General features: G+C 35.3%; 1 protein-coding gene across 3 annotated transcripts in view; it reads left to right on the forward strand.

Annotated features, from left to right (window-relative positions):
- LOC108671736 (poly(A) polymerase type 3) overlaps window positions 1-17,994 on the forward strand; it is a 35,426-nt gene that overhangs the window by 2,865 nt on the left and 14,567 nt on the right. For 2 of the 3 annotated variants that reach the window (XM_018159307.2, XM_047880377.1), the window contains exons 1-7: window positions 13,539-13,769; window positions 14,104-14,185; window positions 15,142-15,318; window positions 15,733-15,834; window positions 16,387-16,540; window positions 17,197-17,393; window positions 17,637-17,857. In XM_018159307.2, coding sequence (XP_018014796.1) covers window positions 13,597-13,769; window positions 14,104-14,185; window positions 15,142-15,318; window positions 15,733-15,834; window positions 16,387-16,540; window positions 17,197-17,393; window positions 17,637-17,857 — 1,106 coding nt within the window. In that variant the 5' untranslated portion in view covers window positions 13,539-13,596. Of the gene's footprint in view, window positions 1-13,538; window positions 13,770-14,103; window positions 14,186-15,141; window positions 15,319-15,732; window positions 15,835-16,386; window positions 16,541-17,196; window positions 17,394-17,636; window positions 17,858-17,994 lie in introns of those variants that run through there. The other variant, XM_018159305.2, reaches the window with a different exon arrangement.

Consider the following 17,994-nt stretch of genomic DNA (forward strand, 5'->3'; position numbering starts at 1 on the left):
AAAAAATTGTCACGAGCTAAACATCACACCGTTGGGAGGTTAGGTTTCTACATGCAAAGTTTCATTAAAATCTGTTCAGTATTTTAGAAGAAATGGCTGGTACACAGGTCTCGGACAAATTTACAGCCGGACTGGCAGCCGGTCTCGCAGCCAAAAGGTTTTCTTAGTGTTTTTATGAGTTTTTCTAGGTTTTATGGGTTTTTAATGGAACCTGTTCCTAACTGGACCTAACCAGCAAGGTTTTCGTTGATTGGCTAGGTTTTTTCTATGTCCGGCGGCCACGAGACCGGCCGTAAATTTGTCCGAGACATAGTGGTACACTGTAAATTTCGGTACGTTTCGTCATATAACTCATAAATGAAGGCGATATTAAAAATAATTGTATATAGTATACAATTATAATAATACTGATAATTATAATAATAGTACTGAACTACGTTCAGTACTATTGGAGAAATTTCAGGCAGAGTCCAGCCGCGAAACTGGCCGCAAGTACGGCCGTAAATTTGTCCGAGATGTTATCACATGACGATGAAGCAGCATTGCGTAAAAGTATGTAAAGACGATGTTGGGAATTTCTGATGACAGTTACGTATGTCAGGACATATTTTATTTACAAAAGATTTCGCACTCGAAACTATTTTCCCATTAATTACAATGATGAAATTATTTCTGACTCCTTTCATCAACCGTAGAATCTCTAATAACCCTATCAGCGCAATAATAGTATAGGTATATAGAACAAGCAAAATCTGTCATTTAACACTAATATTTGTTTACTTCATATGTCCAATTTCTGAGGACTTGGTTATTCAGCACTTGCCTCACGTCCGCACTGAATATTGCCTCACGTCCGGACCGGACGGTCTGCAGTAGGTAAACAAACGCAAACGATGTTCGCCAGTTTGTATAAGAAATTTGTAGAAAATTTCTTCGAAAATAAATTTCTAGATTTTTGCTTTCACAAAATTTCCATATCAAGGAAAATCATAGATTATTGATGGATAATTAAATGCATATCAATTATTAAGTATTGTACATTTTCTGTCTCTTGTCCCTTGACAAAATGTATGTGCGTGCTACGCCGACGCTTGTGCGTGCTGCATCAACGCTTGCGTGTGCTGCGCCAACGCTTGCGCGTGCAAGCAGGGATGGCCAGAAGTTGCACCAACTGTGCACCGCAATAGCTTGAAAAAAGTCAAAATGCGCGGGAAAATTCCCTGAAAACATACATAATCCTGAGTGTGGCCTAGGACGTCTTGGGCAAATTTACGGCCGGACTCGTGGCCGGTCGCACTACCTATCTTCAAATTCAATTATCAAGTAATATCTCCCTAACTAATGAACATGAACGCAGCTCAATGAAACTTGGACATGTATTCATCAGAACCTAACGGTGATTTTTAGCTTGTAAAAATTTTTTAATTTCACCTTCATTTGTGAGTTATATTGCGATAAAGGCCGAAATTTGCAGTGATCAAATAATTTGAACAAAAATTTGAAATTGAATGAAATTTTGACAATACATTCTTAACTACCAAACAGTTATTTTTTAGCTTCAAAAATTTTTTGATTTTACCTTTGTTTGCGAGTTTTTTTTTTCATTTTATCGTCATTCTTGATTTCACACTTCCTTATATTTGGGCTGTATTGCCGGATAATTTGTCGCTTTAATTTGCGGCGATCAAGAAATTTCTTCTGAACTACTCAATAGATTTCAACGAAACTTTGAATATAAATACCTAACTTCCTAATGGTGATGTTTAGCTTGTACAATTTTTCTATTTTGCTTTCGTTCACGAGTTATACAGATGTAGGAGGAACAACCGGCTTTTCTACCGGCTGGTTTAACTAAGCCGTTTACGAATATCCGTATAGTTATGCCATATAACTCGCAAACGAAGGCAAAACAAAAAAATTGTAGCAAGCTAAACATCACCATTGCTGAGGTTAGGTATTTAAATACCGTACTAAGTTTCATTCAAATCTATTCAGTATTTTTGGAGGAAATTTCTTGATTACTGCGATTTTAAGCACGTATTGCTGTTTAAATCACAAATGAAGGTGAAATAAAAAAAAACTCGCAAACAGAGGCACAATCAAATAAATTTTCATGAGCTAAATATTACCGTTCAGTAGTTAGGACTGAAAATTCAAAACTTCGTTCGAATCTGTTCAATAGTTGGAAGAAATTCCTTGCTCACTGTGAATTTTGGCCCTTATTGCCATATAACTATGGCAAAAGCAAATGAAGGCAAAATTAAAAAAATTTCACAAACTAAACATTACCGTTAGGCCCTAATGAATATATGTGTACCAAGTTTCAACGAGTTAAGTTCATTAGTTTGAGAGATATTCCTTGATCACTGAATTTGGAAATTGGCTGTGAGACTGGCCGCGAGTCCGGCCATTAATTTGTCCGAGACGTAAACCCAGGAGAGGTTAAAAAAACAGATCTGGGTGAAAAAACCATTGCTGGGAGCTCTGGGAGTCATGATATGCTGCACGTGTTCCATGGTCAGGTAGATGTGCCAGGTGAGTGGGAATTTATATTGTCATTTCAACAACCTGCGCGGTGCGCCGTACTATACCGGTAAAATAATGCGCCATGCGCTGTACTTTTAGAAAGCTAAAATAGTTTAAATATGGACGTTCGGCAACGCTAATTAAGTAATCACACTGACCGTACACACAAACGTGTATCCGCATTGTGTTGTGGTTGGATATGAGTTAACTAGATTGCTAACGCGTCAACTCGGGACTCAGGTTCTAAGAGTCAGCACAGTAACGAATATTCATTCATAGATCACAATTCAATCGGACATGAATTACAGAACTAAAGAAGGCAACATGGCTTTAGATGTGCCATTGGTGCCTTCTAATGAATGACTGGACTGGTTGCGGCAAGTAGGGTATGAACCTGTACGTCAACAGTACGATCCTGCATGCCAATGTTAGGACTACATTCCCGACATCCTCCCAGCCGGCGAAATTGACACGATCAATACCTAATAACAATGCGCGTAAATGGACTATACAAATTAGGTCAATATGGCATAATTACAGAGCGTACGGTAATTATACTACTATGTGATACAAAATATGAATATATATATATTTGCAAGATAAGTCAATGGTCTGTTGTTTATTTTTGCTTCATTTGAGCAATTATGGTTTCCAAATCTGGGTGCGTTATGTTATGTCATGTGTACTTTGAATGTGCAAAAATTATAACTATCGTATGAAAATTGTTACGAAGGTTATCATAGCACGAATCGCAATAGAGTACCGGTATCAAGATTGCAGTTCTGCCACCACCCTTCATTGAATTATCCCGCCTTTTTTCTAAAATTCAATAATCTCTCTTCCAGTAAAGTTTGCGAAATTCATTAGCTGCATAAAATACTCTGCTGTGGTGTTCGAGTTCCGGTTGACATGAAAACGTGCGGTTCCAAAAATAGCGGGAAAGCTCTAATCGCGCCGCTCTGAAGACAATCTATATAAATAATAATATAATCCATGCCTACGCTGGAGGAAGTTCAAACTTCAGAGGTGGAACTTAATGCTGTAAATTTGCAGTAAGTCAGAAAATACCAGAAAAATACCAGATTTAGGCATATATACCAGATCTAAAATATTCATACCAGACACCTTCTGAAAATACCAGATTTGTGAAATCTGGTATAGAAATATGCCATCTGGCAACTCTGGTTCAGCGTTACTTGAAATCTACAGACGATGTTGCCATTCCATTCAGATGAAAACTGTGTCTAAATCAGAACTGTGTCGGATGGCTCCGCGACCCGCGCCGAGTGCTGTGCGGCGTGGAATAGATGACCGTGATTTGCGCAAACAAAGAAATTATAATTAGATTGCTTTGCATGAACTGCGCTGACTTAGGGCTTCAAAAAACTATTTATGCATGGGAAATTTCCCCATTTATATACATCTTCCTGAGTGTGGCACGTGTTGAGTACAAATTGTCCAACAAACATTGGAACTTCTAACTTTGGCTTTGGACTGCCGTCCCCCTTATCGCCCCCTAACGCCCTCATCTTCCGTACCGCCCCCCAAAATCTTTCCACCGCCCCTAGGGGGGCAATATCGCCCACTTTGGGAACCACTTGTCTATATCATAAATATCAATAAACATAAAGTCACCACCTCACTAAAATTGCCATGCTATAGGGAAAAGAAAATATTTCTTAGATTGGACCCAATACGAACATTTTGTTATCTCAGGAAAATACGGTACTAGAACATTTATTAATATTGCCTAAAGATCGTAAAATGCATTTCTGACAATTAATTTGTAAACAGTTCTGAGATTTCAAATCAGTGTGGAATTCTGTATAGGTAATATATTCTCATGTCAATATAAGAAAACGTATCGAAATACCAAGCCTACCAGGCTACCACCGCGTTACACCACCTTCCACTGCAATGAAAATTTATAAACTGAGCTCATTGGAACCTACCGTGCTTCCGAAATCGCATGTGGTTTGAAATCCAATCCCGTGTTGCCAACGACTAATCAAGTTAACTAGTCGTTTATCTCTAGGCTAGCGGACACATTTTTGCAATGAATATGTTCTAAAATAAAAATAAAACACATCCAGAATTGTAAAAAATTCTCACGATTGGACAATACCAACAAAGTTTTCGATATCACACAAAAGAATGAGATAAACATTGACTTTTCCAAGGCGTACATTCACATGGCGTTTCCATGATCATATCTGACATGGCGGCATCACAGGCATAGCTTTTGGTCATGTCAAGTTTGATTTCACAATAATTAGACTCGATCCACATTACATTCTGAAATTTTAATGATTGAAAGTTTTTTTTTTAAATTATAAAAACCTATTTATACGTTCCAGATTTGAATTTTTTCCATTTTTTGCCCTATTATGTTGAATTTATCTTAATGAATTCACTTCAAATTCTGAATGATTTCGTCTGCCATCCCGCGTTTTCGAATGTTTTGTGTCTTTTAGAAAATTTTTGTTGTTTAACATGGGAAACTATTTCATTATAAAAAACATAGAGCACGTACCATATAGTGCATTAATAATCCAATTTAATTCAATAAAAATTAATTTTTAATTTAAAAAATATAATCAGATTTTTAATTCAATATTTTTCTAATAGAATTTAATTCTACAGTATGTACCATCTAGTGTATTTAATAATAAATACTGATTTAGTAAAATTTAATTTATTTAATTTTTTAATTTAATTTAATTCTACAGCTTCAACCGGTAAAAATGAGCATCATAGGATATTATTAGGAATCAAAGTGAAACTGTCTTTCATACATCACAAATTGAATGACATTGGATGGATTTGATAGGTATTTTATTAATCCTGTTTATATATAAGAACGGAAATGAATCTTCTATTTCAGAATGATAATGGAAATGTTCCTACTATTTGAGAAACTTTTCTTGAATACACTTCCGAAAACTAAAGTTCTGTAATCAATGGAGTCTTTGAAATGAGAACATTGTTCAATTTAAAATTTTTCAATATGAGGAGCATTCATTCGTCATTCCTGAGGAGCTGTAAGAAAAAATTCATTGTTTTTTATGTAAAAGAATGTTTTTCAAGTAAAAGAAATGCAATACTTGATTTTTGGAAATACAATGTTAAAATTAATGATCCGTATTAGAATTCAATAGACGTTACGATTTCAGAATTATCTTCAAAAAGTTTGTTGTTGTTCGTTTGATCAGAAGTTTTCGTTTGTTTGATCAGAAGTTTTCATTCGTTTGATCAGAAATTTTTGTTCGTTTGATCAGAAGTTTTTGATCAGAAACAGAAAAAGTTTTTGTTAGTTTGATCAGAAACAACATTATTATTCATTCTCTTGCATTAAGTATACGAACGATTAGTTAATTCGTAATTCGTATACAACCGATCATCCCGCTAGATCACCGGTAGCGGGAAAGAAGCTAGGTACCTATTCAATTCAGTAGCACGTTAGCTCACGTGTTATGTAGTTCGGCTTGTCTGAACTCTGAATTGCATGTTTAGTGTGCATGATGCCAATGGGAAACTCTGCTTAATGAAGTTTAGTTCATTGCGGTCAACTTAAGAGACAAATTTCCAACTAACTAATACTTTTTATAAGTCTAATTTTAATTGTTGAGTGAAAGGTGCAGGCATACAACTTCCAAGTGATTATGTACTTTATAGAAACTGAGCAAGTTAGCATACATATTTTAAGCCTTTAAAAAGTTCATTTTTTGCCTCAAATAACGATGTTGGGTAGAAAAAGTGGTCTTGGTGGATCGAAATAATATATGAATCTTTGAAATTAGAATTCCATCCTGTTTCAAATTAACATGACAAAAATTCTGCAAGCGACACAAATTTTTGCTTTCTCCTGTCCAAACCATGTTTGGGCAAAGCACTATTGCCTTGAAAATTTCTTCTGTACCAGCCCAGGATCATTCCGAGCTGAAACGCAGTATAAAAATGTTTGTATTGCTCATAGGGTAAACACACCCTATACCGACTCCTTAAGGACGTAGCATTAGTAGCAAGAATTAAATAGCTATAAATAGATCACCGTATGCGCAATTCAAGTTCTGATTGGTTTATGACACTTTCAAAACACCACACTACGCGCCAGCAATGATGAAACGTCACTAACTGTTGCCATATTTATTTAAAAGCCTTTAGAATTAAAATCTACAATGGCTGAATCCGACACTGTGTGTGACTAAATGCGACAAATTGTCAGACTAATTCCGACAGTGCTTCAAAATCGTAATTCATAATTCCAACACTCTGTGTTGGAATTCTGACACCCTGTGTGAGCTGTGTTGGAATACGACACCCAGTGTCACAGCTGTGTCGTAATTCTGACACCGTGTTGGAATAAGTTTTTATGTGTCTAAAACTGTCTCTTAGATCGATCATCTATTAATTTATTTACCACTTAAATCAGCAAATACAAGTATACTTGAAGAATTCCTAATATATTCACAGACTTATTTAAAAGTCTTAAACCAATAATATTCTTTCTATGCAAATAGTTTATCACTATTTAGTAAAGCAAGGTCAACTATCAACTTTCATACGTGTTTCAATGTTCTCACTAGTTGACTTGGACTTTCGCTCTGCGCTTTCGCTTTTTCCTGCTAGGCGGAAATCTTTCGCGCAATAGTATGACGTCACTATTTCAACCATCTACACATGCGTGGAACTAAGACCAAGCTTAATCTAAAGGAAAAAGTTGAGGGGTGTTGGAATTGCCCACAGTGTTGGAATATGGTGCATTTACCCTACTTCAAATTTTAGAGACATTGTAATATAGTCGTTAATCTATTATAAATATATCTAGCGACCTAAGTGCATACAAATTTGGGACAAATGGCAAGGTTTGTGTAGGATATTGGCTTCATGAGGCAGGACTTGAAGGATAATGTTTGCTGTTAATTTATACCAACAATGCAATAATTGTGTCCAAGTGTTGCCTAAAATAATTGAAGAATCATTCCCCATTTATGTTCTTTCCCACATGATTAGCAATTTGCTTTTAGAAATGTTGTAAAATGACTTCCAAAGTTGTGCACGGATAGGCTATAGGGTGTAGTGCTGCATCAGTGCATGATTTCTGAGCTTGTTTGGATAAGCCAGACACAAGTTGACTTTCTTACAAATAATCTTAATAAGGCATACTACCTCATTAAATCATGTAAAATGAATAGAGTAAGAACAATACAAACAATTTCAAGCACATAACAAACTTGAAAGCATAAAATGCATGTCATACAATAAATATGTATGGTACATTATTTTGTGTGATAAATGGGGTGTAGACTGCAATAACCTTGCCAGGCTATGGCAATGTTAGTGTACCCTTCATCAATATTGTTGGAGACTTAAAAGTAGGTACCATGTACCTAGCCACACCTGGCGAGTCTCAAGAACTTCCATTTTATTATATGATAGAGCAATAAAATAATGTAGTGACTTTTTTCTCAAATGTTTTAAAGTAAATCAAACCTGCACAAGTTACATTTAATTTTTAGCATCATGGCGTTTCAAAATTTGATATATTCTAGCGGGTTTTCTAAAAGCGGCAACTTATGGGGCATTGATGGTAGGTCTATAAAATAAACTTGAGGGAGAGTCTAAATCTAAAACAAGTCCCTGCTTAGACATTTTCACTAATGGTGCTAACATAATTTGAAACTTTATTTAAAAGTAACTAACCAGATATTTTTTAGAATCAATTCATTTTTAATTTCCTCATTTACTCGAGATTTAAACATTTTTCTTATGTATGATAATGATGGTTCATATATTATCTAACAATGATGGTTCATTTATCATTTTTGATCACTTCTGCCTCATTTTTGGTCCAAAAATTTTTGTTAAGATAGAAAGGATAAAAATTGATGGGATTAAAGTTACACTGGAAAGAATCAAGAATGATTGTTGCAGTTCTTTTGAATTTTAATTAGACTAAATAATAATTCATTAGCAATTTGTCTTGAGTCAAACACAACAAATTAACATTCATGAATTAATAACAAATCACTCCACCAATAAGAGTATAACACAATGCACACAGCAAAAGTGATTTGAGGGAACAAACTCACATTGCTGCTTATGTAATGAAAGCATGTGTGCAATTGAGACTGAGTTATATCCAGATTCTGGTTGCCAATGCCACTGAGCATTTCAATACACACTTGTCAAATATCTCATTAAAAATAAAACTGGTAAATTTAATTACTAATATTGTTTTATTACACGCGTGGGGACTCCAAAAAAGTTTCGAAGAAAATCACTGAAACGAACCCCCGCCCCTAGTACAGAAATCCTATCTGGACGAGGACGAGGACTGCAATCTAACTTCCGTACCTCTCACGAAATTTGTACTTTTGGCGCCATTCACCATGTTCCAGGCCTGCCAGGAAGCTGAAATTTTGGCTCATAATAGAGCTTGATTTCCTATTGACGAATCAACGGTCCGATTCCCGAAATTCCCCATGGGGAAGACACCAATCCCCAAAGAGTGGGGATTTTTTAAAAAAATCGCTAAAAATCAACCAGACCTCGCACGCGCTTCAATCTTGGCTCCTTTTCTTCTCTTGAGGTGGGGCATGTTTCCGGAACATCCTGACCCNAGAGAGATATTAGGGACGGTTTTAAACTATTTAAAAGGGCTCAATTGTTGCTACGTTTTCAGAGTTGTGTTTTAATACTACAGTTGCAGGGTGAACTAATGATTACTGATAATGTGCGTGATGCTGCAATTGGATAGATTTGAATTATGCCTGTGGGTATTGGAATATGGTTTTTGTGGGCGATATTTTGTTGGAATACCGAGGGTTATTTTTGAGTTTAGTATTGGGAAAACGCGAGCCATTGTTTTTGAGATATATTGGCGTTACTGATGAGTGATAAAGATTCGAGTGTTGCGATTGTAGTGAAGGCTATTTTAGATTGATTTTTTTTTTGAAAAGTGATAGGATTTACGAGTTTAAGTATATATTGCATTGTGTGAATGATAGAGAGTGTGTGGGGTTGTTTGAAGTGAGTGAATTGGTGATGGTGTGTTTGGAGAGAGAGAAGATTGCGCTAAAGTGATTGATGAATTTGGTATATGTTGTTTATGATATTATTTAGCTTTAGTTGTACGGTTTGTATTTGTTTGTTGTATGTGTGTGTGTTTTTTTAGAGGGATGCTGCGGTTGTGATGGTCCCTAATTTTCTGGTTATAAACTAACTGAGCAGAGCCATTTCAAGAAGCCTACTCTTCCACTCATTTTCAGGCATCTCAGGTCATCTCTTTGTTTGATGTAGTAATGAACTGGAATGGATGTTGTAGTGTTCAAGTTTTTAATATACTGCATATACAGTTCAAGTTAATTAACATTTGTTTAATTTCTGATGGTTTAAAATATATTTGGACCTTTATGCCAAGATACAAAATTTTTCTTACGACTCTTCTGATCTTCTCACTCTTCTAAATATTTTAAATCCAAGTATTTTATCATTTCAAAGACTTCATTGACTATAGAACATAAGTTTACACAAGTGTATTTGATAATAGATTCTGAAATAGTACTGACATTTTCATTCCTACTTATAAATGTTACCCATTATTTGTAAAATACTTACCAAATCCATTCATTGGCATTCAATTTGGAATATATAGACAACAAGTTTTTCTCTGTTCCCTCAATGCTTATTTTTACTGGCTGCAGCTCAACAGCTGTTGAAACGCATGCCAAACCCATTGAACCTACTCAAGTAGTCAACTGGAAATTCAAGGTGATGAATGAACAGGCAGACATGCATGCACAGGCGTACTAAATGGAAATGAACAGGCATACCAAAATTAACAATTCTCACTGAATTACACAGGACAGCAGTTGCACCATTTTGGTAAGAGATCTTGACCATTTTCACGGAATTACTAGGTTTTCACGATTCAATATTTAAATAAACAACATCTATATTTAGTCTAGAAAACATTACTCCTTTCATTGCCCTAATCCCAAGGCATAGAAAAGAAACGTATAAATTGTTTTACTATACCGCATCCGTCGTACCTTCTCCCACAGGTGTCACTGCACTCATCAGTTGCCACCTCCATTAATACAGAAATGTGAGCAGCTACCCTATACCTTTCAGCAAAGAGTTCTTGAAATACATTTGAATATTATGTGATGCTTTTCACTAAAAACTGATCTAAGAACTGACATTTTTGACAAAAAATGTACACATTTCAATTGTGCAATGATAAAGATGAAAATCCTAAACCTAAAACCCTAAAAAGCAAATTAGTTGATCATACATGTGATGTATTCTTTACGCATACAGCATGATGGCCTGATTATGCATACAGCATGATGGCCTGATACAGCATGATGGCCTGAAAAATATGGCTATCAATATCAAAACTGGAGCATGCTGAGTGAGTTGCATGTTAGAGACAGCAACTATTTGTAAATATTCTGTCAAGTTAAGAATTGGGGACATGTCTGATGGTCTAACAAATGTTGAAACCAATATACTATATTATAGTTTTGTTCAAAAGATTAAATTCTGATGAAATGAGTGCAAACCATATTCATTGATGGCAGATTTTAAAATTGTTTTGGCATCTATTGAGGTTTCCTAAATTGATAATAAAGGTCTCTAATAAGAAGCATGAGATAAAGACATACTAACTCTTAACTCTAAAGTGTCCTATCAACAAAATGTGAACCACATTTAAAAGCTATATAATTTCAGCATTCAAATTGTCTGAAACATCTCCCATGGATCACATAAACAAAAACTTAAGTTTTAATGTTTAAATGTACGTCCATACTGGGTTATAGATAGAGAAACTCCTTAGTGTTTTTGTTGATTGCAGCTATTCGAATATTGTAAGCATTTTTGCAAGGATTTATTATGTAAAATATGCACACATGCAATTTTCACAAATACAGTTACACATTACCACTTGCACGATTTACCAATGCATGCAGACATAAGGTAGATATGGCATTCAACAGGTTGAGTGATGATGCAACTTTTGGCAACAAGTTAGAAATTTTCTTTTCATTGTAAAATATGACCAAGTCAATAAGGGTTATGGTGAGCACTTCACATGAAGCATCTCCAGTAAAGCAATAACAGCTACAAAACTCAATAAAATGAATGAACAAAGTAACTGCACAGCTGTAATCCATACCCAATCACATTCTGAAGGAGTAGTTCTAGTGTGAAGGTGTCGAATCTTTTTATTTACAGTCAGTCTGTGAGTCACGCAACATGTTGCATTTACATTATGCCACTGCTGTTTTGTGACCTGGTATACAGCTGATGCAATTTGCTTCTGTAAATCCTAGCTTTCCGCTTTGTTTGATCTTTCCACGGATTTCGGACTTGCTTCTCCTCCGCAGAGTTTTGTGTTACTTCAGTTATTTTTTTGATAATCCTGCAGAATTAGTTTTACTTTTTTTACTGAAAAACCTTGTGATGGAATTGGAACAGGCAGATTAATCTCTCTGATGCTGCATTCATTCCACTTAGGCCCGAGCATTGGGTCCCTGCACAAGTGTTGCTGATTGGTCAAAATAACCTCCACAAACAGAGCATTAAAATCACTAATACCTCTTGTTAACATGTTTGGGTGCTGGTCCTATTAATTGTGAAATCATTTTTTATGTTTCTGATTAACTGATCAATGTATTTTTGCATTATATTTATCTATAAAATTGATTATCTATCAATTTTATTTGTGTATCAAATTATGAATTTTAAATACTCTTACATGAATTTTTGGGAATGAAAATCTGAAAATGTCACTGCTTTTGAATTTTAATACACCACACATGCCTAAGAACTAGTAGGTATTTATGTAATAAAATACTAATTGCCGCATCCAAACAAACATTTTCCAAGACATGACATGTTTGAAAACTCCTAATGGGAGACAAAATCATTCAGAATCTGAAGTGGTTAGTTAGATAACATCAACAAAATCAAGAAAAAATAACATTAACAAAATCGAGAAAAAATGTGAAAAAATTTATATCTGGACACATGAAGAGGTGTCTAAATTTTGAAATGACTTGTCATTTGAATCTCAGTGTTAATCAAATCTATTTATTGTGAAATCAAGAACATAGGTATTCATTACCTTCAACTGGGGTGACTTTGGCCACCACTACAACTGAAACTAATGGCAGCAGAACAAAATAATAAATGTTGGCCAAAGTCAACCCAGTCACCTTGGCCAATGTTTATTATTTTGTTTTTCTGCCATTTGTTTCTGCTGTAGTGGTGGCCGAAGTCACACCAGTTGACGGTACAAAAATTGTTGAGTTATGGAATAATGACTAGTGAAGCTATACAAGAGATGTTATTTGGAGATACTCATGCAGTTGGTGAATCATGTGACATCAGACTAATGGCAGCCTCTCACAAGCTCAGTGTACACCATGGCATAGTGGTGGAAGGTGTAACATGGTAGGCCCTCCAATCCATTTTGTTTTATAAACATGCAAATATATTAGTACCTATCCAGAATTACTCACTGCAGTAAAAACTACCTACATGTTGGATGGTTGAATAAATCATTGAATTCAGGTCTAGTCAGAAATCCCTGGCTTTGCTTTTTGAGCCCATATTGTGATTTGTTTATATTGTATAACTGTTGCTTCAGATCTCAGAATGAATTGTATGAAATGAGATATCAGCGAATAAATTAAGTATAACTATAAATTTTTTTGTTTTGTTTGGACTTGTCAATTCCAAAACTTGGCTTATTGATTTACCTTTTTTTACTTCATCAATCTATGCCAGTCATTGATGCATAGGTGTTTTTCACCTTTACAGAGCTGTATTATCTTGTCCTGTTGATAGTGCAATGTCCTCCTAAAACTGGTTCTTGTAAGCCACTGTGCTTCTTCAGATAAAGAATTGAATTTCAGTCTAGGATAATACAAAATGAAACTGCAGTAATGGTACAGTTTGAGCTCAACATTTTTGACTGTATATTTGAATATCATTCATAAAATAATAATAATTGAATATCATCCATAATTTACTTTCAGAATAATTTACTTGGGTAGCATGATGGAAGGGAATAGTAGTGTAGGCTGCACTGACAAGACTCGCACTCTTGGCATGACTTCAGCCATAAGCCTGGCAGCGCCCAAACATCAGGACAATGTCAAGACTGCTGAACTGGAAGCCTATCTCAAGGAGGCTGGAATGTTCGAGACAGAGGAAGAATTACAACACAGGTGAGACCTATTTTGAAGCTTATAAATTTTTTTATTCAATACCTTTTTTCCAGACTTTGCTGTTTTTTAATTAGTTGAAATAATTGATTCCACTAATATTTCCTTCTTATTGCAATGAAGAAGAATTAATTATATAAATATTTTCTGGATATGTTTGATATTATATTGGTAATATTTCAAATTTGTTAGAACTGCTGGTGTTGAATCATATTCATGAGCTGGCATGACCAAAAATTTGTATATTTAGTTTGATTAGTAAGAGCTTCTATCAGATCATAGAATTTAGAAGCATGTTAAGTTCGAATTTTTAACACTTTCTCCTCTTCTGTGACAGATTTGAAGTCCTTGGGAAGCTCAACACTTTGGTAAAGGACTGGATACGTCAAGTTAGCCTGGACAAGAACATGCCAGAACAGGTATATATGTACATGTTCATGAGCCCTTAATGGTAGACAGATAATTAGCTTGCATTAACACGTTGACTACGGTTGTTTCATCTTGTACGGTACTATTATTTCATTTTTTGTACTGTTTTTTAACAGGGTTGCCAGATGGTCATTTTTTCTGGACAAATTGTGACTTAGTTTTTCTCAATTGCGTTGGCCGGCTAAAATTTATGATAGTGGTACTTCCGAATTAAATTTTAAATACTACTAAAAGAAAATAAATGGAATTTTTATAGCGGAACCTACAAATAAACTAGTATATATTGAGTTATTGGCCTTTTTTGGCCGTTTTTGTTCTCGGATTTGGCCAATTTTAGGCAACCTGAATTATGTACCACTACGTCCTGGAGAAATACATTTTGTGGTATGCACATGTACCACTTCGTAGTCAACGTGTTAAACTCGCGTATTATGTCCTGAATTAAAATTCAAATTTAGACTAATCAATGAGTGATGCAGGTTGAGGTAATGCAGCTTAGCTTTCCAAAGTTGACTTGAGACTATTTTAAAATATTTTCTTCATTGGGCAAGTATCCTGAAAGGTTATACATTTTTATTTGCTGCTTGTGCCTCACAGTTGATTACATATTGTACTCGGGTGAAATCTAGCAAATGTATGACTACATAAATCTGTACAAGACTTGAAATTGCAAATACATGTCACACAGACTCCAATTTTCTTAACATCTTACAAGAATTTAATATAGTGAATGCTTGAAATTTCCTGTGACTTCATAAGAGTATTATGATCAATTCTATTGTATTTAATACCAGGTTTAGATTGAATTGATTCAATTGAATTTCTTTAAATCAAATAATTTTTGAATTAGAATAATTCTTTAGCAAATTTTTGTGTAGTAGTTATGCATGATGATTTTGATGTTTACCTAGAGATTTAGTGCTGAAAATTTTCATGACCTTCTCAGATTGCGGACACAGTGGGCGGGAAGATCTGCACGTTTGGCTCCTACAGATTGGGAGTTGCTGGGAGAGGTGCAGATATTGACGCTCTGTGTGTGGCTCCACGACACATTGAGAGACAAGATTACTTCACTTCCTTCTATGATATTCTTAAGGAACAGCCTGAGGTTACAGAACTCAGAGTGAGTTGATTGCCTTTGTATTCTTGAAGATTTCAGAAATTAATGTTTGTTTACTTGTGTGATAACCGTCAATTTTCTTGTTATCAATAGATAACAACTTTTACTTATTCTATGCCTAGATAACATTTCTAAAATGCATATTTTGAGTTCCATGGTGTGTGGAAACACATTATAGCTTTGTAAATCAATTATTATTTGCAGGCATTGCATGATTAGTGAAAATTGCATATTATTTTATTTGGAGTTTGATTTTACTCTATCGGATGAATATGCTTTTAACAGGATTTAACTATTCATTGTACCATCTACTGTACTAAATATCTTTCTTCTGTAAATGATTTCACATGAATAAGAACATTTTTATGTTCTTAAATATTAAATATACCTAATATTCTAACAATGTTTTCTGTGCAGGCTGTTGAAGATGCGTTTGTTCCAGTAATCAAGATGAAGTATGAGGGCATTGAGATAGATTTGCTGTTTGCCAGGCTTGCACTGAAGGAAGTTAAGGATGATGTGAGTGTTACGTTTTTTGCTTCATTAACAAACATCACTTGACATTTGTTACGTTTTTTCTACCCCGGTCAAGTCAGAATGATTGACATAGCTTGAGGTCTCTTCTGTAATGAGTTATTATTAAAATATCATTATTAAATCCCATTTAATGATGATATTGTTGCTGAAAATTTATTGTTGATATTCACGTTTTATAATCAGTACCTAGATAAAATTTTATTTGGAAACGATTGGTTGTTTTATCTTTCTAATCACATTGCAGCGGCTACAATTTCTGGAAATAGATGGATCCTATAATGTGCTTATGGGTTTTATCTTCTACAAAAATTGATTTATATTGCACAATTTATTGGCCGTCATAGTTATTGCTTTGTTAGACTCCTAACAATTATGTATACCACAGCTCAATCTTACTTCTTCCTTTCTCAGACATGGGCTCTTTAAAATGTCTCAAGTCATGGTCGGTAATATAAATTCCCAAAAATTATATATTTGATCATATTTGAAAATAATACTTGTCATATCCTTCCTCAAAAATGAATGCTTGTGCAGGTCAACCTAATGGATGATCAGATTTTGAAGAATTTGGACGAGAAATGCGTTCGTTCTTTGAACGGCTGCCGCGTGACAGACGAGATTCTCAACCAGGTGCCGACCAGGAACAGCTTCAGACTCGCACTGCGCGCCATTAAACTCTGGGCTAAACGTAAGAAATTGCTTCATTTTTTTTGTTCTGTAGTTTTGGAATGACTACTGTACAAAAATCTCTTTATTTCATGAGATGAAATTGCATTACTTCATTGCTGCTTCGAATTTTGGGTTTATGACATGACTGTAAAGTTTTCATAAGAATTACTAAATGTCCCGAAAAATGTACCTCGATTTGACTTTGAACAACAAGCAGCATTGTTCTAAAATATGTCAGGCATGATGTTTTGGAGCCCTTAACTTGCTGCACGTGTTTTATTTAGTTTTTTGATAACTTGCCTTGTTGCCAAACTTGATTAAAAGTTTTTTTCATTTGTTTTGTCTGACAGTGTCGTCTTGAATGATTCAAGTTCCTAATGAAATTCTTCTTTAGATTTAATTATAATGTATGTAATAGTTTCTAAAAATATTTTCATTTGAAAACATTTACGTAGGTGAATAAATGATTCAGCCATAGCGAGATGGAGTATATCTCTTAGTAATTGTACATTCTTTTAAATTTGTTGCTTTTTAATATGCATTATTTGAAGACATGTGTAAAATAATCAAATCTTAATCATCAAATACTTCTAATTTCGAGTTGTTCCTTGACATTTTAATTATGCGTATACTGTGTCTAAAACAAAGCCATTTATTGTGAGTTGTTTGCACCAGGCCACGGCGTGTACAGCAACGTGCTAGGTTACCTGGGCGGCGTGTCGTGGGCGATGCTGGTCGCTCGCACCTGCCAGCTCTACCCCAACGCCGCCGCCAGCACCCTCGTCGAGAAGTTCTTCCTGGTCTTCAGTAAATGGGCGTGGCCAGCTCCCGTTTACCTCAAGCAACCTGTCGACCCTAAATTAGGATTTAAGGTCATTACTCGAACTAACACTAGCAGTGTATTTTTTTTCTTGCAAAACGAGATGGTCGGAAAATTACACATGGGGCTTGAATTGTTCATAGTTTGCAAGGTGTGGTGTAATGAATATCATGAACTAACTTGAGCCATTTTGGTTAGGTTAGTTCTCAAACATCACTTGTTTAGCTAGTCAACGTACTGTATTGTACCTCTTTTTGATGCATTATTATTATTAAGATGCAAATATTGTGTTCAGGTGTGGGACCCTCGCGTCAACGTCCAGGACAGATTCCACCTGATGCCCATCATCACCCCCGCATACCCAGAACAAAACTCGACCTTCAACACCTCAGTTAGCACGCGCAATGTGATGGTGGCAGAGTTCCAAGCCGGCCTTCTCACCACAGAGGACATTATGCTCAATAAGGCGCCTTGGGACTCGTTATTCCAACCTCCAAACTTTTTCTCCAAGTACAAGTGAGTCTGCAAGTCGCAATGACTGTAGGGCAATGACGGCTATCAATTCAATTTTTGTAATTTTGCCTTTGGAAATTCCGTAGTTTTTTTCATTTTCATGAGTTCACTCTATTTATACTGTAATCCCGGAGATCAAA

Source organism: Hyalella azteca, unplaced genomic scaffold, assembly GCF_000764305.2.
Source record: "Hyalella azteca isolate HAZT.00-mixed unplaced genomic scaffold, Hazt_2.0.2 contig5344, whole genome shotgun sequence".
NCBI classification, from domain to species: domain Eukaryota; kingdom Metazoa; phylum Arthropoda; class Malacostraca; order Amphipoda; family Hyalellidae; genus Hyalella; species Hyalella azteca.